Below are 27,888 nucleotides of genomic sequence, written 5' to 3'. Positions count from 1 at the left end.
CACAGCGCCGAGCGCAGGCGCGGCCCTCCACCCTCCCCCCTTCCTGTGCTCTCCCCACTACCCAGAATCGCAGTTATTCACCAATTGCTACGATTGACGGACGGATACAGTCGGGTGTCCGTCGCGCTAAGAGCGACCTCGTTCGCTTGCGTCCGTTCATTATTTAGCCGTCGCGCGTCGCTAGCGACGTACGCGACATCATTCATCATAAAGTTATGGCACTGTGAACCGATAATATGAGTAAGGCCGAATCTTCAGCGGAAGCCGCCGTGCCCAGCGTGGCAATAAACGTGGACCAATATGACGACCCGGACGAGGAAAGTTCAAAGCTTCTCCATGTTAACGCACCCACACCGATCGTGACGCCCTCTGGACAAATGCGCAAGGTGAAGAGCTTCAGCGATACACACAGACTCCGAGATGTGTCTACCGCTTCAGGTGCAGCATCAGCCCGATGCCTGCGCCCCTATGAGCAGGTGACCCCATACCCCGAAGGCTCCGAGTGTGGAACAAACCAATATGGAGCACCTTCAGTCAGGTCTCTCGCATCAATCGGGATGGGATGCACGGATGGGCGTAAATTGGTTATTAGAAGAGTGCCGACTTCGCCTACGGAACTGTTTCATTTAGTGCGACCTCCTACGTGAGTATGTCAACAAATGTATACACATAGCTATGGTTCCTCGACAATCAGTTATCATTATCAATCATAGCACACGTTTGCATTTAGATACATAGGAAGAAAACGATACTGCACAACTCCAGGTATCCGACAATCCTATTTAGATTTAGCTGCTCTTATCATTTTATCAAACAACCATTCGCACCTTTACACTCCGTGTCATTTATTGTATTATCTTAGTCAAACCATTTACGTGAGTTAATATAAGTATAATCTACTTTGCATTATACCTAGGTATCTACATAGTACATACAAAGATACGTTCCATACCTATCAAATAATCATAGGTATGTGTGTACTTTGTGTTAAGAGTTTTTAATGTTATTGTTATAAATTAGTCATGCCAAGAAGTATATAAATGTGGCTAGCAATGTCTATTTGATCATGGATTTTAAGCAGAACAACTGATTAAAGTTTAATTCAAAAAGTGATAAATGATATTAAAGGATTAGCGCACGTTTGTTTGTGTTAGTACAATTATTTGTATTTGCATCAATTTTAACCGGATGTCAAAATAAACTGATTCTGTGTAGATACGAAACAAATACAAGGATTAAAATTGCCGACTAGATTAAAAAAAGCAAGTACATTAAACAAGCACTATTTGGAAAACAATGGATACATGAATAATAAGTGACACTAATATAATAACTCAACATAGTATATACTTTTCCATTTATTCAGTACCGGTAAAATGCGGAGCTAAATAATTACCCATCTTCCCTTCTCATGCAAATTATTTTTAATTTGACTGAAATTGCGATTGACTCTTACACTGCTGTCATTGTTTACCAATTACCTACATAAAGATAGGTAAGTATATTCCTGTATTTACTTAAATAATGTATCGATAACTAATGACATAATATGATCAATTATAAAAGGTAGACTTATGCCCGGACCATGAATATACGATCAACGACGAATAACATTAATAAGTTTTTACTTAAGGTGTATTCGGGTAATACCGAATACGTCAGAATTTCGGGTAAATCCATAAATCACTATTTAATTCCACAAAACTTCGGTGTAATCGCGATTACACCAATACACTATCGAAACATTTTTATAATAACTGCTTATTTGATTATCGATCTTTTAAGTAATTTTTGGAACAAGATTTTGCCACATGTATGGTACTTACGTATTAGTGTGTTATCGCTATTAATATTATAAATTAAGTACTCCGAATGTTTTACCGATTTCTAATATGAATGCATATCTTAAATCGTTAGTCACCGATTACTCGGAAGATGCATTAGCATTAGATTATGAATTAGAAATTAGATCTATTTCTGACTATTTATTTATTGGCAGTAGTTCTATTGAATTCGGTTTTTTTTGTTATAGGTTATTTTCAATTTAACGGAATCTTGTTTTTATGTACGTTCCCTGATTACTTGGACACGGCCGGGCCGATTTAGAAAAATATTTTGGGAAGTACTCATACTTCTCAGGTAATCGTCGTCTAATTGTCATTAGGTCAGGATCGGACAACAAGAACCATATGATAGTGCATACCTAAGTATTGAGATTTGGGTATTTTTCATAGTAACTTTCTCTTGGACAACTGCTGATTGATATAATTGCATACTATTTTTTACTTTTCAGTAATCATCATCCTCTCGGCGATTGTATTTTATGATATAAGTGGCAAACGATCACACGAATCACCTGGTGGTAAGCAATTACCACCGCCAATGGGATTCCCGTAACACCAGAGGGGTTGTAATTGCGTTGCCGGCATTAAAATGGGAGTACGTTTTTTTCGCGAAGGTTTGAAGATCGTATCGGTCCTGAAATACCGCAAGCGATGGTTCATTCCACAGTTTAGCCGTGCGAGGCAGAAAGTTTCTGGAGAAACGCACAGATGAGGACTTCCAACCATCTAAGTGGTGAAGATGGAAATGTTGTCGCGTAAGGCGATGGCGGAAAGAAGCCTTCATATCGTTTTCCCGGCATTTTGCCACGACTCACTTGGGGAGTCTGGGGTGGGGTTGTCCCGAGAATTGACATAGGCATTTTTTTAATACACCCGAGGATCGAACGCGGGACCTTCGGTTTGAAGGTCGTACGCCTTACCGCTATTTTCGTTATTCAGTGTTATACATATATATTTGTTAAAGTGGCTCATTTATTTAGTCGGCTCATTGATATCTTATTATTTTTAAAATCCATTGAAACCTAATATCGAAGCAGTCGTAGCACTCATGGCATAGCTTGTTTTTGCATTGTTGTAAGTTCAAATAGACACACGAATCTCTTCTACCATTCATATTCCTATAATTATTTATAATTTGTGTTTATAAAAACTAATAAGTCGAAATCGAAACCAAATATATAATAGTAAATACTCTTCTCCTTTTTCCAAATACGACTTGATGGACCGGCGACAGCCTGAAATGATTATATCAACTCTCAGTAGTCCTTACACCCTGATGGGTGCTGCTCCTGCGTGCAAGCCATGAGTCCTATGACACGGGCGAACAGCATATAGCTGGGTGTACCCAGTCTTCTTCTTCCTCGCGTTGTCCCGGCATTTTGCCACGGCTCATGGGAGCCTGGGGTCCGCTTGACAACTAATCCCAAGATTCGGCGCAGGCACTAATTTTTACGAAAGCGACTGCCATCTGCCCTTCCAACCCAGAGGGTAAACTAGGCCTTGTTGGGATTAGTCCGGTTTCCTCACGATGTTTTCCTTCACCGAAAAGCGACTGGTAAATATCAAATGATATTTCGTACATAAGTTCCGAAAAACTCATTGGTACGAGCCGGGGTTTGAACCCGCGACCTCCGGATTGCAAGTCGCACGCTCTTACCGCTAGGCCACCAGCGCTTCCTAGCGCTAGGTGTACCCAGTACATTCCATTAAATTGTCCAAGCCTTCTACTACGTTTTGTCTTTGCCGCCTAAATGCCAGGAGCACAATTGCTCCGTGCTTCCATGTACGTAGGAAAAACACTTTTTAACTTTGATTGAATAACTGGCAATATTGTTAATCTTGCTTGCCAATACAATAGAGGATGTACTTCTTCGGCAAGGGCATCTTTCAGCAGAAGTCTTTCAATTCAATTTGAGTGTCTATCCACTTAAGATCAACGTTACCTTTAGCACTATTTTAAAAATGAATTATATCTACCTATATAGTATTATTATTATTACTCACCGCGCCGCAGTTCCCCAGTTTGTTTGACGGATACTATGTCCAGCAAATCAGTCCTAACTTTGGAACTTATTTCAATTTGAAATAAAATTTAAACGTAGGTACCTTAATCGTTCTTAGGTTTTTAATACTAGGTGGCTTTTGGTTGTCATGTCATGTCACGAAGATAAATAAGATAACATGCAGAAATTAACCCAAAGATTATTCATGTTATAATTGCTTACCTTCACTGCGTACGTATTTCTTTCGCACCACACACACACACAGCACAGCGTGCGCTCCTTTAGTGTACTCGTACCTCTCCGAAGATTATGCCTGTAAAAGAATATTTAACTTTATATCCAATATAGGTATACACATACTAAGTCAACAGCACCTCTAATTGATAAAAATAATTAATAGTCATTAAAAAAAACTTTCACATAAATAACATTTACTTTTAGGTAGATGGTGTACGATTGAGGAAAGTTGCCTCCAATACAACTTATACATTCTAGATAGAACTCAGGTAAGTATTTATAACCTTTTTTTATACGAATTTGTACTCTGTGTCAATTTCAAAAATTACTTGAACATTTGAAAATATAAATATAAAAGCGGCCAAGTGCGAGTCGGACTCGCCCATGAAGGGTTCCGTACCATTTATGACGTATTAAAAAAACTACTAACTAGATCTCTTTCAAACCAATTTTCGGTGGAAGTTTGCATGGTAATGTATATCATATATATTTTTTTAGATTTTTCATTCTGTTATTTTAGAAGTTACAGGGGGGGGACACACATTTTTTCACTTTGGAAGTGTCTGTCGCGCAAACTATTCAGCTTAGAAAAAAATGATATTGGAAACCTAAATATCATTTTTGAAGACCTATCCATAGATTCCCCACACGAATGGATTTAATGATTTTTTTTTTTATTGACGTAATAAAAACAACTACCTACTAGATCTCGTTCAAACCAATTTTCGTTGGAAGTTTGCATGATAATGTATATCATATATAATTTTTAGATTTTTCATTCTGTTATTTTAGAAATTACAGGGGGGGGACACACATTTTTTCACTTTGGAAGTGTCTCTCGCGCAAACTATTCAGTTTAGAAAAAAATGATATTAGAAACCTAAATATCATTTTTGAAGACCTATTCATAGATTCCCCACACGTATGGGTTTGATGATTTTTTTTTTTTTAATTTTATGACCAATTTTCAGTGGAAGTTTGCATGGTAATGTATATAATATATTTTTTTTAGATTTTTCATTCTGTTATTTTAGAAGTTACAGGGGGGGGGGACACACATTTTACCACTTTGGAAGTGTCTCTCGCGCAAACTATTCAGTTTAGAAAAAAATGATATTAGAAACCTAAATATCATTTTTAGGGTTCCGTAGCCAAATGGCAAAAAACGGAACCCTTATAGATTCGTCATGTCCGTCTGTCTGTCCGATTCTGTCACAGCCACTTTTTTCCGAAACTATAAGAGCTGTACTGTTCAAACTTAGTAAGTGGATGTATTCTATGAACCGCATTAAGATTTTCACACAAAAATAGAAAAAAAACAATAAATTTTGGGGGTTCCCCATACTTAGAACTGAAACTCAAAAAATCTTTTTTCATCAAACCCATACGTGTGGGGTATCTATGGATAGGTCTTCAAAAATGATATTGAGGTTTCTAATATCATTTTTTTCTAAAATAAATAGTTTGCGCGAGAGACACTTCCAAAGTGGTAAAATGTGTGTCCCCCCCCTGTAACTTCTAAAATAACAGAATGAAAAATCTAAAAAAAATATATGATATACATTGCCATGTAAACTTCCACCGAAAATTGGTTTGAACGAGATCTAGTGAGTAGTTTTTTTTTAATACGTCATGAAATTATTTTTTTTTTTTTTTTTTTTCAACATACCCATACATGTGGGGTATCTATGGATAGGTCTTCAAAAATGATATTAAGGTTTCTAATATCATTTTTTTCTAAACTGAATAGTTTGCGCGAGAGAACCTCCCAAAGTGAAAAAAAGTGTGTCCCCCCCCCCCCTGTAACTTCTAAAATAACAGAATGAAAAATCTAAAAAAAATATATGATATACATTACGATGCAAACTTCTAACGAAAATTGGTTTGAACGAGATCTAGTGAGTAGTTTTTTTTTAATACGTCATAAAATTAAAAAAAAATTTTTTTTCGTCAAACCCATTCGTGTGGGGTATCTATGGATAGGTCTTCAAAAATGATATTTAGGTTCCTAATATAATTTTTTTCTAAAGTGAATAGTTTGCGCGAGAGACACTACCAAAGTGGTAAAATGTGTGTCCAAAGTGGTAAAATGTTGAACGAGATCTAGTAGTTTAAGTAGTTTTTTTTAATACGTCATAAAGGAACCCTTCTTGGGCGAGTCCGACTCGCACTTGGCCGCTTTTTGAAGACCTATTCATAGATTCCCCACACGTATGGGTTTGATGATTTTTTTTTTTAATTTTATGACCAATTTTCAGTGGAAGTTTGCATGGTAATGTATATAATATATTTTTTTTAGATTTTTCATTCTGTTATTTTAGAAGTTACAGGGGGGGGGGGACACACATTTTACCACTTTGGAAGTGTCTCTCGCGCAAACTATTCAGTTTAGAAAAACATGATATTAGAAACCTCAATATCATTTTTGAAGACCTATCTATAGATACCCCACACGTATGGGTTTGATGAAAAAAGATTTTTGAGTTTCAGTTCTAAGTATGGAGAACCCCCAAAAATATTTTTTTTTCTATTTTTGTGTAAAAATCTTAATGCGGTTCATAGAATACATCTACTTACCAAGTTTGAACATTATAGCTCTTATAGTTTCGGAAAAAAGTGGCTGTGACATAATCGGACAGACAGACGGACATGACGAATCTATAAGGGTTCCGTTTTTTGCCATTTGGCTACTGAACCCTAAAAATGACTCAATTAACCGATCTTACCAAAAAGATGTTAGCTAAGTGTTAATAGTATTGGAAAACTAATAAATCTGAATTTGCCTTAAATCCGTCCAAATTATAAGTTTAACTTGACCACAGCACGCACTATGTACATAATTAATATTACCTACACAATACCATAACGAAACTAAAGATAATAACATTGTTTTGTCTTATTCAAATTCACAAGTTACATTATCAGTTGTACATTGCAACAGACATCAATAAATCACTTTATCGCACTTCCAGATGAAACTAAAATACTACTCTGTATTTGTTATGTTATACTTACGTAATCAATATAGGTATGTATTTTCTACCGCGTAGGTACATACACTCTGGCAAAGCCACTTTGTCAGTAGAAAAAGGCGCGAAATTCAAATTTTCTATGGGTGCATAAACCTTAGCGACTACATTTGTTAAATTTGCCGCCTTTTTCTACTGACGGAAACGGCTTGCCAAACTATACCTATGCCTACTTACATCTTTTTTTATTGTGGGCGTTTATCGTAAAGCAAACCTTCCTAAGCTAAATTGCAATTAAATTAATGTTTGCTCTTTTTATACAAAGCGACAGTTGTTGCTAATTGCACTTCGACGTTTGAGTGAAAATAAAGTGCTAATACTTAATAATTCATGTATTGCATATTAATCATGTGGTACATAACAGGTATTACATAAGGGTATTGTAATAATCTCCAGGCCCAATATTGGATAATAGGAAAGTAGACTAAGTAGGTCATAATCATTTCGGAAAACGGGCGGGTGTCATGTGGACAACAACATTATACTTAACGATTTGAGTACCTATTAGGTACTCGTATTTTAATAATGCTTTGATCATACAATTTTTAAGAAGTAGAGATTTGTACATTGCTCGTTTGCTGACTATGCTAACAAAAAAAGTTAGCTAAGCAAGAAAATAAGGTCTTAAAGCCCATTTATGTTATTATGTCCACAGGAAAAATGCATAACGCCAACTCATAATAATTGGCCCAAATGCGATAACTCTAGGAATATAACTAAAGATAAAGGCACTTCTACTGTTCTTATATTACCGCCGCAGACAGTGCTCTATTTAGGGATGAATTATTTATTTAGGGATTTATTAGTGTGAATAGTCTATTAATTCTATTATTTAACATTACCTAACCGATAATCTCCATCAGCAGTTCCGCTTCGCGAAATAATCATTTCCAAGTTCAAATTGCACGATTCAATATAGATGTGCCTATAATAATAAGAGATAGTTCCCTCGAAATCTTCCTGATCCTATTATTGGATACTACTGCCACAATAACAATGGGACCAACTGCGAAAGATGTTCTTTCAAGCAAAAATAATAATATTCCAAATCGAATCGAATATAAGAAATATAGTAATAAAAAAAAATGGTTGCATTTATGAAAAAACTAAATAAAGATTTCAAAGTAAAGATAGGCATATATGTAATTCCAACTGAACTTTTTCATTTGGTGTGCCTCGGTCCACCGAGGAATTCCAATTCTACAACGCGATTGGTTGATGAGTTCGCATCACGCGCGCGATTGTTCGCAATAAGTCAATGGTATGCGGTTACTGTGGGTTAGGTTTATATGTTCTTCGAAGCCAATTTCACGTAACCCAAGCAAGGAGCCTAGTTATATAAGGGTTTTCTTGCCACTTTCATATGTAATTGGCAAAATAGCGTCAAAAACATTGTTCAAATAAATTATCTGATATAAAACTTGAAGGAACTTATTTATTTCGACAAAGTTTCGTTTCACCAACTTAGTGAGGATCATTTGGAGTTGTCTGTCTTGCTGAACCTTAATTACTTAATTGAGTGCTAATTATCTTATTCTGGGCTACTGTTGGAAGCACTCAAGCGCTAATGAGAGAGCTCAAGTGAGAATGAGCGATGTAGCCATGATGTAGCAATCAAATCGGAAAAAATAAATTATCATGTTACACGAGTGACTTACGCATTCACTTGTCGGTTCATATTTACCATCCGTTTCACATTACCACATTTCCGAGTGCATCATTTTAGGTTACAAACCAGAACACCGAAAACCGATTTATCTAATGTTGGATCACCTATGCTCGTTTCATCTATTATATTTATATTTTGTACAGTTATAGTGAATAAACAAAAAACTCAAAATATCAGAACACAATTTCATTATCAATAAGGACGTGTGCACGAAACGTTTTATCTGCCAAGAAAAATGCATTCAATTTATAACGATTACTGTATTTACGTATTGAACTTATCAAGGCTTAAGTGGAATTTTCATCATCTCGAGAAAATCCCCTAAAATCCCATTAGCTTTACATCTTGCATGTCTTGGCCGACATGACATTGACTGGAAACGATAAGGTTGCAACGTCGATATCCCGCATTTTATCTTGAAATCAACAATGAACGACGGTCATGAATCGTATACGCCCTTATCACTAACTGATTAATGATCGAAATACGTATTCTTTCCTTACTTCATGCATGAAATTATTTTTTACAACCGAAAACTACGTATACGTGTCAATGATATGAAATATCGCGGTAACTACTAAAATGTTTTATTTATTTAATGAGGGTACTTTTGTTTACGACAAATATGATCAAGATTCCTGATCGAAATCGATTTTAATATTTACAATACTTACGTATTAATTGTTGTACATGAGAGTAGATAACATAACTCAAAGCCATGACCAAAATTATGGATTATGGATACGATCTATATTTCATAATCAGGAAAAATGCCTTGCCCTGTGTAAGAATTAAATCCCATGAGCTCTAAATGACGTCACTTTAATCCACACCAACACGAGTTATCCATCTTTAAAACCAAACAAGTGACAAGGTTACACGGTTACCGTAGAGCCGCTATCATTACTCTTCCGCGTGTTGAATGGTGGTATAACGCGAAATGGAATAAATTATGCAAACGCTGCATCGTTTATAAATTCATAATCGAACATAATATTAAAACATACAGTCATATTCGAAAAATGGATCTTATGGCAAGTGTCAAAAAAGGTTTTAATTACTGTCAACTGTACTTATCACTGTAAACTACTCAATGAGGCGATTATAACAAACTCAAATACGTTGGGGTTACATTGTTTTATGGCAGAGTACCTATGGCCATCTTCTGGCTCTATTATAGTCGAACTCTATGACATAACAATATTTATATATATATACACGTATATACACATCACTGACTTTACATAGTTTAAATATGAACATCGTTCACAGAAATGGGTCAAATTTAACTTAAGTATAAGATCTTATTACAAACTACGTTTCGCTACATATGTAACAAACACAAATAAATGCACAAACTAATGATAAGTTCAAGCTTTAATTTGAGATGCATAACCTTAACGTCGTCGTCGTTATCTGCACCTAGTCTAGAAGGTGCCTGCCTATTTAATTAGTTATGTAAACATGTCGCTTCAAATTAAAACACCTCATCGTTGTCTGACTTACTTGAAGATATCTTCATTATCGTGATTGACAAATATTTACATATATACAAAAATATAATACGATTAAGTATAAAAATTATATCATCAATCAAATATTATCCTTACGCAGGCTAATTGATGTGTGAGGACCTAGTAAGTAGTACAAAAGTTATATTCAGGTAAAGTATCATTTGAAGAGTAGAACAAGATAAGACTTAAAGGTCCTAACCTAGTTACAGTAGTTACCGTGTGCAGAGCAGAGTAGTATGAAATTATAGGAGAGGCGTTTTTTAAAGCCCGACTGAAGTCGTTCGTCGTATCCTTTGAAGTTTAAATTTCCATTTACCTAGTCAGAAATGGATGTCATTTGGCATTAACATTCGGTTTAAATAAATAAAATAAATAAATATTATAGGACATTATTACACAAATTGACTAAGTCCCACAGTAAGCTCAATAAGGCTTGAAGGGTTTAATGACGACCTCATATGCAAAGGTAAACGACTCACGTGCATTTAGCAAATATACAACTTGCGACTCTACTTTCAGGAAATATTTTAAGTTTTCCGATAATTTCATTGACTGTATGATAAACGCATGTAAAAACCCGATAGAATGACGGTACATCATCCACCATGTATACTATTTTGACGTCTCTCAAGTCAATACACTCTGTAAATTCGTTGAAAAGACTAATTATAAATAGCGGCGCGTATTTTTTTAGGTTAATTGGTCAACGCTAAAGTGTATTTAGATAAAAGTAGAAGAAGAAAGTTCATTTGTCAGTAAACCACAGCAACTTGTTAACATTGTTTTTTTTTTTTCATTTTAATTTAATTACAGGCCGCCGGATGAAGACACGGGCTCTCACGAAAGCGATTGCGATGAGGAAGAGGAGGACGCAGAAACGGACCACCTCAAACCACGACGGCCATTCTGGCCAAACAAGATACAGTTCGTGCTAGCTTGTGTGGGCTACTCCGTCGGCTTGGGCAATGTGTGGCGCTTTCCATACCTCTGCTACAAAAGCGGGGGAGGTAAGATTACCAACACTGCCAAGTTTTACTCATTAACGACTACGTCGACAACGAACGGAGATAATTGAAGTTTAAATATTTTTGTCCGCCAAAAATAAACAAATTAAAGTCGGTATCGTTTCCGAAGCGTTAATCATATGTACACGAAGTTATCTAAGGACATATTTTAGCGACGAGCGCAATTTTTGTACAGACCATTTAACACTCATTCAACGCTAATGTTAACGAGTTATGCTGTCGCCGGACGATGCTAAATCGCTCATTAGGATGACAAAAACGTCGTGATCTTCGTGGCATTGCACCGCGATCTCTACAGAATGTTCCGCGACCATTTTATTAACACTTGGGTAAAAATTATCCTTACACGATGTCACGGAATCATAAATTAAGACGACCATGAGGACATTGACACTAATGAAAGGTATGGTATTTACTGGCACAATATCTTATTTGTATTGCTTACTAATGTGCCTATCAGGGACGCAAGGCTAAGAGTATGGTATTAATCGCCGACATTTTTTCATAAGTTCCCATTTCAAAAGAAGGTACCTAAAAACCACCATAATTGGCGTTCTAATGTATGTGGCATTAAGTCCGCCTGTAATTTTTTTTGCTGCAATAATGATTAAATGTATGTTCGAAGTAGTTTTTACCCCACATGAAGAAGTAGTAGGAAAAAATGAGTGGGTATTATATGTTTATCCAAAGGAAAATAAATGGTTCAGCCGTTTATTCTACTAGCTCCTGCCCCTGATTGAATTTTATCACGATTCAGCGGTTTAAGTATGAAGATGGGACAGAATAATAACTTTCACATTTATAATACTCGTATTAGAAGGTTTGAAGGATCATAACGGAAACGGCTAAACCATTATTGATAACTGAAACGTAGTTAAATTAAACGTGTGTATGAATTAGCACTACACAATAAAAAATAACAATAGTGTAGGTAAGGTATATCAAAATTGTACATAATCTCAATAGAAAACTATTAGCGCCAAAATGTATGTTTAGATACCGACTGGAGTAGTTACCAAAAAGAAGTTTTAACAGGTGAACACAAACATATATGTAGCTGTAGGTATAAATAAATATTTGGGGACAATCTTGATGGGGGACAATGATGATGATGATGATGATGATATACATATAAAATAAAACACCCAAGGCTCAGGAACAAATATCTGTATTCATCACACAAATAAATGCCCTTACCAGGATTCGAACTCGGTGAGAGTCAGAATGGCGGGTGTACCTAAATAAAATTAAATGAAATCCGTACCATATATTTGTACCTAATTTGTACTATTTAGTACCTCCTTTAAAAAAAATTGTACCTCACAGTACTTAAAGTTATCAATAACGGCTTCAGGATGCTGTTAGGGCTACCACGCTTTTGCAGTGCCTCAGGCATGTTTGCGCAAGCACGAATGGACGATTTTCATGCAATTATGAGAAAAAGAATCGCCTCTCAAATGCATCGCTTGCGGGGTAGCACCAACAGCTTGCTGGTAGATATAGCGGAGAGATGGGACTGTCCATTTTTTTTGTCACTGGGCGTCAGCTCATCGTTCTGTGTACCAAGACCCCAAATGAAGCCGTGAGACCTAGGTTAAGATGTACTAACACTAGTATTGTAAGTCTGTATATAACTAACAATCTATGGACAAATTGGCCTGAAATAAAGAAAAATTAAATTAAATTATATTATTAAATTAAATTAAATTAATTAAATTAAATTATCACCAAAAAACAGTACACCTGCCATCCTGACAGTCAGAATGGCGGGTGTACTTTATTACGCTATTGTCCCGTGGTTATTGATAAATTTTAAAATCATTTTAAAAAGGCTAGGCGCCAATTCAAAGAAATCTTCCTAAGAAAAATAATTTTTAAGACATGATTTTCTGAGTTATTTGAACTTAACAGATTAAAAATTAAAGGTACTATAGTGAGATTTTTCTAACATCACATATTTGACACATGACAGCACCCATATAATGTAAATGTGTATGATCCATTCACATAATTAAAAACAAAACCACGCAATTATAATATGTCTTTCGTTACCACTTAAACTACACTCACTTTTTGAATGTAATTATGCTTATAGTTATTTTTTTCGCATCGTATATCTGAAGTATTTAACAATAATAAATCACTGCACAAACGTTTACGTCCTAAGGGTCTTTTTTTTTAAACCAGCGTTGTGGTCAAATCATTTTTTTCGATTCGGGTAACATATTCGTAAGTTAAAGATAATCGATAAAATCGATATATTTGTAACCTACAGAAAATACAAAAATAAGGTATTATAACTAAGAAAACATTAACTTAAACAAATACTTTTAAAAATCCATTATAATAATAGATCTTTACCGTACGATTTGCAAAAAATATGTCGATTTCTGAGCGGATCAAATTTGACGTCAAAATCATTCGTTTGTCAAATGTCAAATGCGCAGTCTGTCGAAGTTTCTCCGCCTTACTGTGCGCATATTCCGTTTCTTTTCGTATTTTTCACCTGGCTTTATTTTTGGATTCTTCTCTTTCACATCTGGTTACCTTGGCTCGTATTTTTGGACTTTGACTTTGCTTGTATTTGAATTTAGTAGACTTTGGATCTAAAAATGCCTGATTTTGCTAATACTAAGTAGTCAGTATTAGCAAAATTGGTTCCTAATATTGATTTTTTATATAGGTAATCGATTCGATCTCACAAATCGTAACTGTAATCGATCCGATTGCTGGATTTGACATATTATGTTGTCTTAGCCACATCACTTCAAACATCAAATGTCATGTGTCAAATATGTGATGTTAGAAAAATCTCACTATAATTCCTGGCGTAATAAAAATAATTGTATCTTAACGTTTTTTCTTAAAAATGAAATCGATAACTTGAAAAATTATAACGCCTGCAAAAATGTAATAGCAAGCAAAGTATAAAATGAGTAAAACTTGGAAACCACAAATAAAATTACTCATATTATAATTGAATATGGAGGTACAAAAAAGGGTACAAAAATTTGGCTTTTATAGAATTTATCAATAACCACGGGAACATAGCGTAATAAATAATAAAGTACACCCGCCATTCTGACTGTCAGGATGGCAGGTGTACGTCTTTTGATAATAACTTTATGGACCGTTAGGTAAATTTTTTTTAACGAAGGTACTAAATAGTACAAAAAATTAGGTACGAAAATATGGTATGTTTCTCATTTATTTTTATTTAGGTACACCCAACATTCTGACTCTCACCGAACTCGGGACCTTCGTCTTAGGCAGGGTCACTACCCACTAGGCCAGACCGATCGTCAAGTATGTAATATATATTAAAACCGGACAAGTGCGAGTCGGACTTCCCCATGGAGGGTTCCGTATAAATATAACATATTATTTTTTATTTTATTTTTCAAATTTATAGTTACCAGATTATTGCCTGTACTTGGAGTATAGGACAATATTACTTTCAAGGGTTCTGTACCTCTAAAGGAAACTCTTGAAGCCGTAAAAATCAAACTTCTGTAAAAAAAGTTAACGTCAAAAAATCGGCTAAGAGCATGTCGGGCCATGCTCAGTGTAGAGTTCCGTAGTTACCATTCTGTCAGAATAGGCTAAACGGCGGCTATTAGCAAGTATCACTGTTGATCTAGAAAGTGTGCAGAAAGTGATACGTTCACCAAGTACGATTTTATTAATTTTTTTACGATAATCAAATGAAATTTGTTTTTAAATGGATTTGTTATACAATTTCTATTCTGATATTTAACTCCCCATTCATAATTGAAAGTACCCTTAAGAAATGTTATAAAAAAATTATATTACTTAGTCATGTCTAAAAAAATACATTTATTTTACTTTCCTGGTATTAGAAATGAAAAGTAGTATTTTATTTTACTCAGCTGAAAGGCATAATTTCATCCCTTGGTTAACAATCTACTATTTCTATGCCTAATCCTCTACTCGTAGTTTTAGATATTTACCCCCTTATTCATAAACGTGTACTAAAGTTACGATGCCGCTGACCATCGTTTATCCCTTTCCGACGTATTAGTATGATGACACGTTTATGAATAAGGGGGATAGAGAACAGGCACACGCGCATCACCTTACTTTAGGCACATAATCGTCATTTCACATACCTATTGTTTTCATCAAGTGACTTACGTATGACTACGAGTATTTAGTGACAAAGTGAGCAATCAAACAATTGAAGAACTACTCAACGTTACCAAACCGTCCTGAGTCACTCCGTCACGTTATGGGCTCAAACAAATGCTATCTTTATTATTCCGGTAAAAATAGACACGTCATAATCGTAATCAATCTACGTAAGTTTGGCAGTATCGAATTAGAGATAAATCACGATAAGTAGAGTAGGATATGTTATGTATTCAACAAATCGTGAGATCGTGTCTGAGATTTGTTTGTGTCCCAGCACGCTAACTGCGACTAGTTGACACCGAGGTACCATCACACAAACTAAGCTACACGACAATGTGGTGTGAATTACAGCCGATTCCTTCGGTAAACTGATACTTCACACATCGCAAACTCGAGATATCAAATGATTATTAGTCGTTATCATTATAATTGTTAAATAAGCTGCTTACTAATACGGCTTCGAGAGTTTCCAAATGTTGAATCTATAAGCATAAGATACAAAGAGTCATTTGATCACCATTGCTTTGTTTTATGGCAGATTGTTACATTTCAAATGTTGTAGTATACCAATAATATTACGAAATGATGACAACTGCACTTACCACGACTTAATGCATAACAAATAACAGACAGGCGTTAAGTACGCCTCTATAACAAACACATAATGCGGCTCGCATAATGCCACAGTTTAAAGATTTGACGAAAAAAAAAACCACATTGATCATAAATTTTCCTGTTCGATAATTTTTACTACAATGCAAGGATACCAAAAAAAACTACTATAATTTTAATTTAACTATAACACGTGTTGGCATAAACACGTGTATCCTATTACTAAGCATGAAAACTCGCTTATCATCTTTTAAAGAAACCAAAAGTATAAGAGCACGACAATCATCTCAGTGGGCGAATTAGCAGGTTAATTATGCTAGTTCCTGTAGGTCAATTCGTTGTTAGCGCAACGAGAGGACGGAACGAATGTTATGAACGTGCCATTCGTTCTAATGATCTTTATAGCATGTACTTTACTTACATATCAAATTACAAACATGCCATGCTTTAAAATCAGTTGGAAGAGGAGACACGAACCACACCGATTTACTGGCCTATCGACTGATCGGTGAATAACATTTTAACATTTACAAACATCATATTAGGATCGACATGGCCATCAACGGAGTCGTTCGTTTTTACACTAAGCGAACTGCATTTGCCAGCCGGTTATTATCGTATATCATTATTATCAACTTTAAGTAGACTATGCCCTATGTTTAACCAAGCTTGAAAATTATCTCCCAAGTTTCGAAAGCGACATTACTCTCGTCTATTATTATTATCTTTTTACCAATGATTCAATGTAGAAATAACAAAATCTTGTTTTTTTTTTTTCAGGTGCATTCCTTATCCCTTACTTCATAATACTCCTTGTTTGTGGCGTGCCTATGCTTTTTATGGAGCTAGCGATTGGACAGTACACTGCGCACGGACCAATTGGAGCACTTTCGCAAATATGTCCTCTGTTTACAGGTAATACTTAAGATAATCTTCTTCTTCTTTCCATCCTGTTGCCCCCTGCTGGGGTGTAGGGCTCGAACCATTTTCTTCCACTGATTCCGGTCCTAGGCAGCTTGGGTAACCTCCTCCCACCCCATCCCCAATACACACGACTCTTGCTCCGCGTCAAGTAAATTTAGGGCGACCATGTTTTCGGTAAATTTACACTAGGGGTACAGGATCAAAATCATCTTGAACAGGGAGTGATAACTTTCAGACTTCCGAATGTTATATACCTAGAATTGTGCAAAACTGCGACGGCAAATACCACGCACAAATAAAGAATGAACAGCGGGCGCCTGTAGGCGGTAACCGGAAGTGGGGGGAAGTTTCTTTGGCAGTTTTAATCAAAATAGTTAATCTTAAATGTGTGCGATGCTACCTGTACAATAGGGAAACTACGTGGTCAATATAAATTTATATCTGAAAAATTAAGTGACGAAATACAATAATAATAATATTCTTTATTGTGCACCACATAATGAAAAGGGAATACAGAAAAAGAACACACATTACAATAGGTAACAAAAGGCGGTCTTATCGCTCAAAAGCGATCTCTTTGGGTCGCAGGAAACCAATAACTTACAACAATGAACGGGTAGTGCTGATACGAGATTAGAATAATACTAATAGAAACAGCATCACATATTAAGCATGAATATATATGTAAATATAATCTCTACCTATAACTTTTTTAACAGTAAAAACCTTTTTGAGAGAACTTATGGAACGACTAAATCAATAGTAAAGAAAGTACATCTTAGTATTCTAAGTCAACAAATTAGTTTTACATGAGTATTGTATCTTGTAACGTACACTACACTTTTGTTGGGTTCAATAATTCAACAATATCTGAAGAACACATGTTTTGCCGCACCCATGTGTTTACGTAATGATTCACTGAGAAGATAAATTGAATGATATTCATACAAATTGCTTTAGGTACAACAGGTACATATAAACGATACAGTATTATTATACCTCAAATATATAAATGTCCGATATATAGTACAAGGAAGAAGGTTGGAAAACTAACCTTGTTCCTAGTACTTGGCGCTAATGTCACATGTGCATGTTGTAATGTTGTATACAATACGTAATTAAGTATATATAGGTACTTAACATTCAATTACGTTTATAAACTCCCGGAGAACCTATTTGTTTCGAAAAATCTATATTCCCGTGCAAGAATTAAAATGTGATAGAGTAGAGCCATTTATGACCCAAATGACTATAATAACTAAGTCGTAGTAAAAGTAGTAACATATTTTTATTTATTTATTAAATACTAATACCAATAAAATATAAAAACTCTAAACGCGTAGCTTCAGGGCTCCCAAATAGCCCTACATCGAATAAGCGTACTCATGAACCTAAAATAAGAATACAATAAATCTTTTACATAAAGTAAAACCGACTTCAAAAAGTATAAAATAGAATATCATTCCGTTTTATATACGCAAGCAATTTATACGTTTTAAGTAGGTGCCAAGCCAAATCTTAAAAACGTCAACACGCTGTCAACCCGAATGTAGTGTGTAGTTCGATAAAAAATAACGAATATTGTAACTTGACACATAACAATATTTGGCTTGGCACCGACTTCAAACGTTTCAGTTGCTAAAAAATACCTAATATTTACTTGAGTTCAACTAGTGCACTTTAAAATTAAACTATCTTTGTTTTCAGGAATAAAGTCTAAATGTATTTCTAATGTTTTATTTTGGCTTGTACTTCTCACCACAAATTCAAGGAGTATTTTTTTGCCTGACATCGCCAGGAGACGTCAGAATTCCACGCAATAAAAACTAAGCTTTAGCGCATATAAAACGAGATGATATTTTATTTTATACTTTTGAAGTCGGTTTTACTTTCTTTGAGATTAATTTTATCTCCGTATTTTATTTCCATATTTAGTTTTTCTTACTAGTGATTACTGACTAGTGATGCATCATTCAGCAAGACTCGTTCCTGTCTGGCCAAACTGGGTGGGCGCGCTTCTCTCTTCTTCTTCTTCTTTTAAAATATGGCTTCTTTTAAAAATTTGAGGAGTTAAATAAATTAGAAGAGTGAAATAGTCCCGTTCCGATATCATTTACAGCTTGGTTTGTTGATAAAAATACTTAAATCGCTATATGTATTCCTATAAGATTTGAAGAGTTCCCTGGATTTCTCATAGATCCCATAATCAGAACTGGGTTTTGACAATAACGGTTCCAACTAGGGACTATATACATTTGAACAAAAAAATGATTTTTCATAGATACAAAAAATAAAAATACGGCCGAATTCATAAGTGATAACTTCCTCCTTATTGAAGTCGGTTAAAAATGTACACAAACTTAAACCACTCAAAATTGTAATTCTCTCTATATCTAATGGTTTCCAGGTGCTGGTATCGCAAGCGTAGTGATCTCGTTCTTAATGTCTACGTATTACGCAGTAATAATAGCCTGGGCAATTTACTACTTCTTCACATCGTTTAAGGCCGTAGTCCCGTGGGCAAACTGCAACAACCGATGGAATACGGCTCAATGCTGGCAACCTGTTCATAATCTTACCAAGCCAAACGGATCTCAAACGGCTACTGAACAATTCTTCGAGTAAGCTTTATATTTTCTGTTGAAGCGCGTCAAGCATGGTGTGTCTCATTTCCCTGTTATCTTTTTGACGATTCCGGTTTCTATTATCAATCCTTTTTATAACATAAAGTCATTTTCTACGAATCACTTAGTACACTTAGTATAAAAATACTCAGAAATCTGTACGAGATAAAAACCTCATACCCCTATCCTAGTCACAAGTTTTAATGATAATTACATATATGTACTATGTACGTCTATACAGGGTGAAAGTTAGTAAAAGTTGTTCAGTATGACCTACATATCCACCCCTCAGCGTATAGTCAAACATAACAATTTCACCCTGTATAGGTATTATCAAGTTCCGTAAATTTATTTTTTTAAATGACATACCTGCGCTGCTCTTACCTATTTTTACTTATGCGCTTCTATTTTTTCAGGAAAAAGGTATTAAGCATGAGTGATGGTATCGAATATCCCGGTGGCATGCGGTGGGAGTTGGCAGCTTGCTTATTCTGTGCTTGGTTGTTAGTGTACTTCGCCCTGTGGAAAAGTATCAAATCTTCGGCAAAAGTGCGGTACATCACAACAACACTTCCATTTCTGCTGATTATAGTCTTTCTTGGCCGATCGCTCACCCTCGATGGCGCCGATAAAGGATTAAGATTTTTCTTCAAGCCGGAATGGGAATTGTTAAAGACATCAAGGCCGTGGGTTAACGCGGCGTCGCAGATCTTCAACTCGATTGGAATAGCTTTTGGATCGATGATAATGTTCGCCTCATATAACAAATTTGACAACAATTTCTTGCACGACACCTTGGCTGTATCTCTCGTCAATGCCGTCACTAGTCTGATCGTGGGGATATTTACCTTTGCTACGATCGGAAACATAGCTTTCGAACAGAACACTTCTGTAAAGGATGTCATTGCTGACAGTACGTATTTACTAATAACTCCAACACCTAGTACTTTTATAGTAACCCTTAAAATATCAACCTTGTGCCTTTATAATATTAAATTATTTCAGGTCCCGGGTTACTGTTTGTTGTGTATCCACAAGCAATAGCAAAGATGCCTGCATCGCAACTTTGGGCAGTCTTATTCTTCTTCATGTTCCTCTGCCTGGGATTAAACAGCCAGGTACTTGTTTGATTTAATATAATTCAAGTTGAGATTAGCTACCTATTGAAAATTATTTACAATATTAATAATCCGTCTATATTTCAGTTTGCCATAGTTGAAGTCGTAGTAACATCAATTCAAGATGGCTTTCCAGACATGATACGGAAGAAGCTTGTCTACCACGAACTGTTGGTACTATGTGTTTGTGTGGTATCATTTTTATTTGGGTTACCTCACATCATACACAGTGGCATCTACGTTTTCCAACTAATGGATTATTACGCTGCCTCGCTTAGTATCACATATCTTGCCTTCTTTGAAGTGGTTGCTATAGCATGGTTTTATGGCGCCGGTAAACTGTCCCAGAACATCAAGCAAATGACAGGTGAGACAACATTTTCAACATTCTGTTAATAGTGAAATGAACCTACAACAGTAAGGAACCAGAGGTCTATACAAAGATCCTTATTTTGTATCTGAAGGAATCATAATGAAATGCCTTTTTGAATATTCCAGGTCGCTACCCATCGCTATACTTTCGAATATGTTGGTTAATTGCGGCGCCAGCACTGCTGCTGGCGCTATGGGTCGCCAGCTTGGTGGACTACACGCCGCCCAGCTACCGCCAGTACCAGTACCCCGGGTGGGCGCAGGGTCTCGGCTGGGTCATCGCGTCTCTTTCGCTATTGTGCATACCAGTTTATGCATGCATTGTCGTGGCAAGGGCGCCGGGGAAAACAATAATAGAGGTAGGAATATTCTGCGTTCTTGTCGTTTTAACACTTCCTGGTTTGATCAATGATATTATAAATAAATAAATAAATAAATATTTGGGGACAATCTTACCCACATCGACCTAGCCCCAAACTAGGCTAAGCTATATGCATACTTATATATACATAGAAAACACCCATGACTCTGGAGCAAATATCTGTGTTGATCACACAAATAGGTAAATGCCTTTACCGAGATTCGAACCCGGGACAATCGGTTTCAAAGGCAGTGATCATAGTATAACTATAGATATGTTATACTCATACATGAGAAGCACAAAAAAAACTTCCATATTTATTTCTTTACCTACGAAGAAATCTCTTATTTTTGATTGATTTTTCCATTATTTTCATCTTTGTCATACTCGTTGTTAAACATAAGCTTGTCTCTTTCTCTTTCGGTGTGCTAGCTTGCATATACAATTTGTATAAGGAGAGTGCTTCAATTTCTGAACGTCTATAACCTATCTTGAGTTATAATATCATTGGGATTGATTATTGACGAAGCGAAATTTCAAGCAAGGGAACTAAAAGTGCAATTAAATTGATAAAAAATCAATTTAAGTAATATAAACGTAGGTACGTAGTAACAATGGTAGGTAATTAATAGCATTTTATTTTTCTTGCAGAAATTGCGGTATTCCATCCGTCCTAATTCAGTGTGCGAGTGTGGAGTGAACGAGTGTGACGTGTGCGGCTCCGACTCCGAGCCGCCCGACGACAAACAGCCCACCATTACCTATTATCAACAACCGTCGTTTCCTAGTCCTAACTAATAAATCAAAATTAAGTAGGTAGTGTTCATCACAGTCTGTTAGCTGCGACTAAGGTGAGATGTGCCCGTGGTTATTTATGGAATCGTGCATGAGACGTCGGAGTAGAATGATTAAAATAAAAGTAGGTAGGGTAACTGTAACTTCAGTCTCGTAAGGACCGTATAGTTAATTATGAAAACAAGTTTGTGATGCTCAGAAAAAAAAGACAATATTTTGTGTGGTCCGATCTATCGAGTATATAGTTAAATACATATAGACATATAGATAGATAGATAGATAGATATAGTTTGTCAAAGGGCTATCTCATTTCAAACATAGACAGAGGGAGTCATACTATCTTTGTCCTACACTAGTACTAGCATCCAAAAGAAAAGGATGAGTATAGTTTTTTTTGTTCTTATTTACTGACAAATTGGTTTGACCAACTATAAATCATTTATTTGACAGCTGCAAAAACACACAATATAAAGTTTAAATCAAAAGTTTAAGTTTTAATATATTGAAATACATTAGAAGAAAAAATATGAAATGCTTGAAAATTACAAAATGAAGGGACTTGGGGACTTTAATAATAATAACCGAGTACTCCCGAGAGTCGGTCAGGGTCTCCGTCTCCGGCGTGTCTTCGTCGGTCGGAGTGGACCTCAAGGGGACCCGCAGGACTCTCAGCTCTGGCTTGCCTTCATTGGCCGTCCAGAGAGGAGTCGTTAGAGCTAAATGCTCCAGGGGTGGAAGTGAAAACTTGCATAAGACGCGAGTTGGCACAGTGGCTGTTATCAGCCACTGGGTAGAAAGCGGCGTACACCTCTCGACACCCCTGAGCCGCTCACACCGGTGTTGCTCCTGGTCGTCTTCACGACGGCATTTTCAGGGGCCCATCTAGTGGACGGCGAGTCACCGCCTGCCTTGAGAACTAGCGAAAACATTGTTATGGCAGGTGTCCGGACGTCTTTGCAATAACCCAGTCTCATTGTCCTCCCAAACTTCAATCCATAGACCGTTATACTGTTCACTTTACTACAATAGTCCCAATGCCTGTTGCGACCGGTTCATGGGTGTCTATTGTTGCGCCCGTGAACGGGTTCCAGCAGGCGTTCTACATCACATTAAAGCTCTCCAAGAGGCCTCTACGTGTTGGATCTATATCCCCACGCGTATCAAAAGACCGGGATTTATAGGCCCGTGAAATCCAAGGAGATACAATAATAATAATAAGTCAACGAGTTTCAATTATGACCAAATACTTAAAGAATCGGGTATACATGATTATCGGAAAGTATGCTACTGAGGAAGTTAGCCTGAAAACGGTTTAAGTACTTAACATTAAACGGTTGGGCATGAATCAGAATTTCAAATACTTTCCTGGTCGCTATAGCAATCGTGGTCTTTCCGGTTTACAAAACAGACTATACTAACAGATAAAATGCCAGTAATTCGTACCCAAACAACCTTCAATATACAATTGCTGTCCAAGACACTAAGACACTATGATGCACAGCAAAATCAAATTCAGGAAACTGGCCGAGGGAACCAGTAAATAACTATATGTTAGCTTTTATTATTAAGTTATGAATAACATCGTTTTAACATTTTTTCATTAAATAATGTGTTAACATAAATTATGTAATTTTACTTGTTTCCATAATTAGCGGTCGGTTAGATACGGTCCTTATATATTTATAAATTAATAACGTCCTGTCAGTCGTCGTGATCGTTAGCTTACTACGAGTATATGTAATTTTGAACGCCATTTGAATTGGTTACTTAAGTACATTCTACAGTATAGAAAATCTATAGAGTATATAAATACCACATTTCGACCTGGGCATAATCTCACCTTTAAAGAGCCCGAATGTTTTGAAAGTGAGGTAGTAGATATAAAAGAAACGAAGACAATAATAGAATAAGATATTTTCCGTGCTATCATTTTCTTCTTTATTTATAATGAACGTAGAGGCACTTGACCTAATACTGCTATCACGTTTAGCAGTGACACAATTTTCTTAGCACTCGAGACGTGTGGTGCGAAGCACCTGCCGCGTACGGTCAAGTTAACGCTAATCACTCATTCTACTGATTAAATCGAGATAACAACGTGTTGTGTACCTAAGTCAAGGAGTTGCGTTTAATATTAAAATGTATTGTTCTCATAGTTCTCAGGCTATATATGTATGATATGATATCTCAGGATATTGATTGTTAAGATCATTCAATAAGAAAATATCGAGTCTTAAAATGTTATTAGTATATTATGATACAAGTGCGAAAAATAGGAATTTCGAAACGAGTGGCAATAAATTAAAACACGACCGAAGGGAGTGTTTTGAATCGACACGAGTTGCGAATTACCTATTCGCACATGTATCGCACAACGTTTTACAGTACATATGGCCTTTTAAATGTTCGACACAGCAACGTAATATGCTAATTTTCGCACTAGTGCGGTAAAGTAGCACCATATGTACTGTAAATATATTTATATATATGGTATTTCAAAACAATAATCAATATTAACTTATGTAACATTCCAAATTGCTGTGAATCAATGTTAATCGCTACCTATTATAAGTCCAAAGTTAAGTAGTTTTTTGTGATAAAAAACATTCCATGTGTTTTATATAAGTTTCCTGTTAAGAAAATGATATGAGTGACGTGGCTAATTAAGGTGCAGTGAGCTTAGGTCCTTCTCCGAACGCAGCTTGATAAGCACTAAGCGGACGGGGGGCGTGCCCGGGATTGAAAAAATCATTAATTTTAGTTATTTTTAACAAAAACCATAATCGATGAGTTCGATCAAAAATAACATAACGCATTTTTAGAAGCAATTTTGATTTTCACTTAGTGCGTTTTCGTGATCTTTTTCTATCGAGTGAAATTTGTTTATTCGGGTTTCGAATCGATGATATTAGACTAGAGAAAGGCCTCAAGATTGCTATTCATATTTTTTTGCAGGAGTATTATAATCTAAAGAAGCATTAGGATTTTACAAAACTCTGCTGACTGAACCATCTGCACCTTAAAGTTAAAATTAGTTGTAGAAAGTCTTACAGACTGTTTCAAGTATTTATTATAACTGCTAAGTAAAAAATGGTTGTGTTGATCGATTATATGAGTAAATTATCGATAAAAAATTAGTTGAAATTTGCTGGATGATTCAAAAAAGTTAAAAAATGCTTTATGTATTTTTGGGCTATATGATAATAGAGATCACTTTTTGTCTACAACTCTACATGATTGAAGAAGTACTTGTACTATATGGGCCTATCCTGTGCCCTAATCAATCACATAATGCTCAGATTGATTTGATCAAGGTTACATTCTTTTGCCCATATCATAATTTTGAAACAGTATCAAGAGTATTGAATCATATCAATCTATCTATCAGTTACTATTTACTGTAGATTTTATCACGAACAATTATAAGTCTAAGGATATGAAGGTATGATCTACTATTTTTGTATTAAAATTAATTAACCTATTACACATCCTATAGCCTAATTATATAAATTTAATGTAATTGTTTAAGAATTTACCTCAAATGAAACAATACTACAAATTGAAAGTACAATACAGATACTTTACTAAAAGATGAGAATATAATGTATGTATTACTGCATCAAGCTATGTAAATATTTAGAGATGTAAATATTTAAGTTGTTTATGAGATGTTACCAATGTTAGTGGTATAAGAAATAATACCAAGAATACTGAAAATATTTTGATGTTTTATTTAAAAACCACTTAAATATACACTCAACAGTAATGAAAATGGGTACATTATAGGTACATTCTAGACCCTATTATTGTTAAAGTCCAATACCTCTGGCTTCACACTGACATTATTATTCATATAAAATAATTCAGTGTTATAACAGTAAAAGAATATTTATAATTGGCATATATCAACTGTTCTAAAATACATGTTTATTAAACTAGGGCCACTTGCACCATCCCACTAACCCGGGGTTAACCTGTTAAACCTGGAGTTACTATGGTTACCTGTACAATTTGACACTGGGTTAACCGGTTCACCCTGGGTAAGTGGGATATAGCAAGTGGCACTAAGGAGTTTTTTTACTCCTGTTATTACCTCAATCAGATTATAACCTAATACTAATTAGGTATCCTAAAAGTAGTGTAAAAGATATAATTAAAAAAAGAACCTAACATAAGAAACATAGCCTTGAGGTTTTAGACATGAAACAAAAACATGGTGTATTACCATATGTACCCATCACTCTGGACTATATTTACCACTAAAATTAAGTAAAATAATGAAAATGTACCTATGAACTATTTCCGACTTTTCTTTGGGGTAACAGGAACATCTTCATCTTCTTCACTCTCTTCATTCAATTCTGAAATTGATATAATTAAAAGAGAAATTTAATAAAAATGATTTGAAAAATGTCTTAAATTTACCAGTTAATAAAGTTATCCCTTATGATCAAAAAATAATTAAAGGATATTATGACACAAATTATTGTTAGATCTTATGATTTTGATGTTTTTAGATGATATTATTTTACCACATTTGTACATTATGGTATTAATCTTAACCTTTATAATTTATATTAAATTTAAAAACTATATATTTTTTAACCTGCTCTCAGTAGCTAGGTTTGTGCAAAGGTATGTGATGTACTAAATACAAAGAATAACTACTAAATCAAATACTGCTTTTAGTTTTATTTTAGACCAAGGCAATTAGGAGGACCACCCAGTTTTTTGGGACTATAGTAATCTGTATGAAGTGCTTAATATAATGAACATATTTATTTTGATAATTGTTAATAATGTATCCATGTAAATAGCTTTGCAAATGCCACATATTACGTGATCTTTATCTAGAAGTTAATAATGGGTATAGTAAGTTATCCTTATAAGATAGACATTGAACAACGTGGACTTTTTTGTAGATCTATAATATTTCAACCAATTTACACAAAACCTTAACAAGTTATATACCTTAGCCTTCCTCAAGAATCACTCTATTGATAGATGAAAGTCGTATGAAAATCCGTTCTAAAAACTACTGGTTTTAGTTTTGGAGTAGTTTTATAAGATGCAGTGAATTGACGTTTTCCCCTAGGCTTGCGGACACTAGGTTGCGTGACAGTCGTGCACATAGCGAATAGTTTATTACTGTATTGAAAACAATTGACTATTGTGTTGTATAATCTCGACACAAAGTACTAGAGGGTAGGTTTTTGGACCTGAGTTATTGTCAGTACCTAACGAACATCGTACCTTCATTATCTTCCTGGTTGATCCCACCACGGTCTTCTATAATGTTAGTTAGGGTCGCATTTACCAAATGTTGAAATTCTTGAAGAGACTTCACTAGATGTGAAGCTTGTAGATTGGTTTCTTTCCCAATTGTTTTTATTACTTGCTTATTCTCAGTAATTACCAATTGCATTTCAGGCACCATGTTTAACTATTGCTTTGTTGTTTTTTAATAGATAAAAGTTTCCAAATGTAAACTTTCGTTTCTCTAAATTTGTATACCTTGCCCTTGCCTTTTCGTGTTTTTTTGCATTTATTATGACAAGTTGACAAGAGTGAAGCTGAAGTGTTTGACATGATTGATATATATCTATGGC

General features: G+C 35.4%; 2 protein-coding genes and 2 long non-coding RNA genes across 4 annotated transcripts in view; 2 read left to right on the top strand and 2 right to left on the bottom strand.

Moving 5' to 3' along the window:
* The window catches only part of LOC133521383 (uncharacterized), a 75,622-nt gene extending 71,466 nt beyond the window's left edge, over positions 1-4,156 (bottom strand). The window contains exon 1 of the long non-coding RNA XR_009799895.1: positions 4,070-4,156. This is a non-coding gene — a long non-coding RNA (uncharacterized LOC133521383). The remainder of the gene's footprint in view (positions 1-4,069) is intronic.
* Positions 58-25,996, top strand: LOC133521374 (sodium- and chloride-dependent GABA transporter ine-like). The gene is made up of 9 exons (XM_061856313.1): positions 58-643; positions 11,110-11,303; positions 16,866-17,000; positions 19,417-19,630; positions 20,050-20,546; positions 20,639-20,751; positions 20,839-21,118; positions 21,250-21,482; positions 22,136-25,996. The coding sequence occupies exons 1-9, from the start codon at positions 237-239 to the stop codon at positions 22,280-22,282; spliced, it is 2,220 nt and encodes a 739-aa protein (XP_061712297.1). The 5' UTR covers positions 58-236; the 3' UTR covers positions 22,283-25,996.
* Positions 654-5,414, top strand: LOC133521382 (uncharacterized). The gene is made up of 2 exons (XR_009799894.1): positions 654-765; positions 4,289-5,414. It is a non-coding gene; the product is annotated as an uncharacterized LOC133521382 (long non-coding RNA).
* On the bottom strand, positions 25,988-27,877 carry LOC133521380 (uncharacterized). The gene is made up of 2 exons (XM_061856319.1): positions 27,533-27,877; positions 25,988-26,640 (listed from the first exon to the last, which is right to left on the bottom strand). The coding sequence occupies exons 1-2, from the start codon at positions 27,714-27,716 to the stop codon at positions 26,576-26,578; spliced, it is 249 nt and encodes an 82-aa protein (XP_061712303.1). The 5' UTR covers positions 27,717-27,877; the 3' UTR covers positions 25,988-26,575.
* Positions 27,878-27,888: the final 11 nt, after the last annotated feature.

The sequence above is a fragment of the Cydia pomonella genome, chromosome 9, assembly GCF_033807575.1.
Source record: "Cydia pomonella isolate Wapato2018A chromosome 9, ilCydPomo1, whole genome shotgun sequence".
NCBI classification, from domain to species: domain Eukaryota; kingdom Metazoa; phylum Arthropoda; class Insecta; order Lepidoptera; family Tortricidae; genus Cydia; species Cydia pomonella.
This window is presented reverse-complemented; position numbering and strand designations above follow the sequence as displayed.

Bases quoted from the DNA above. Each gene is read 5' to 3' on its own strand.
- LOC133521374 (XM_061856313.1), top strand. From the start codon at position 237: ATGAGTAAGGCCGAATCTTCAGCGGAAGCCGCCGTGCCCAGCGTGGCA. The intron at 644-11,109 runs GTGAGTATGTCA...ATTTAATTACAG, and splicing joins CATTTAGTGCGACCTCCTAC to GCCGCCGGATGAAGACACGG. The intron at 11,304-16,865 runs GTAAGATTACCA...TTTTTTTTTCAG, and splicing joins CTGCTACAAAAGCGGGGGAG to GTGCATTCCTTATCCCTTAC.
- LOC133521380 (XM_061856319.1), bottom strand. From the start codon at position 27,716: ATGGTGCCTGAAATGCAATTGGTAATTACTGAGAATAAGCAAGTAATA. The intron at 26,641-27,532 runs GTACGATGTTCG...TATCAATTTCAG, and splicing joins CAACCAGGAAGATAATGAAG to AATTGAATGAAGAGAGTGAA.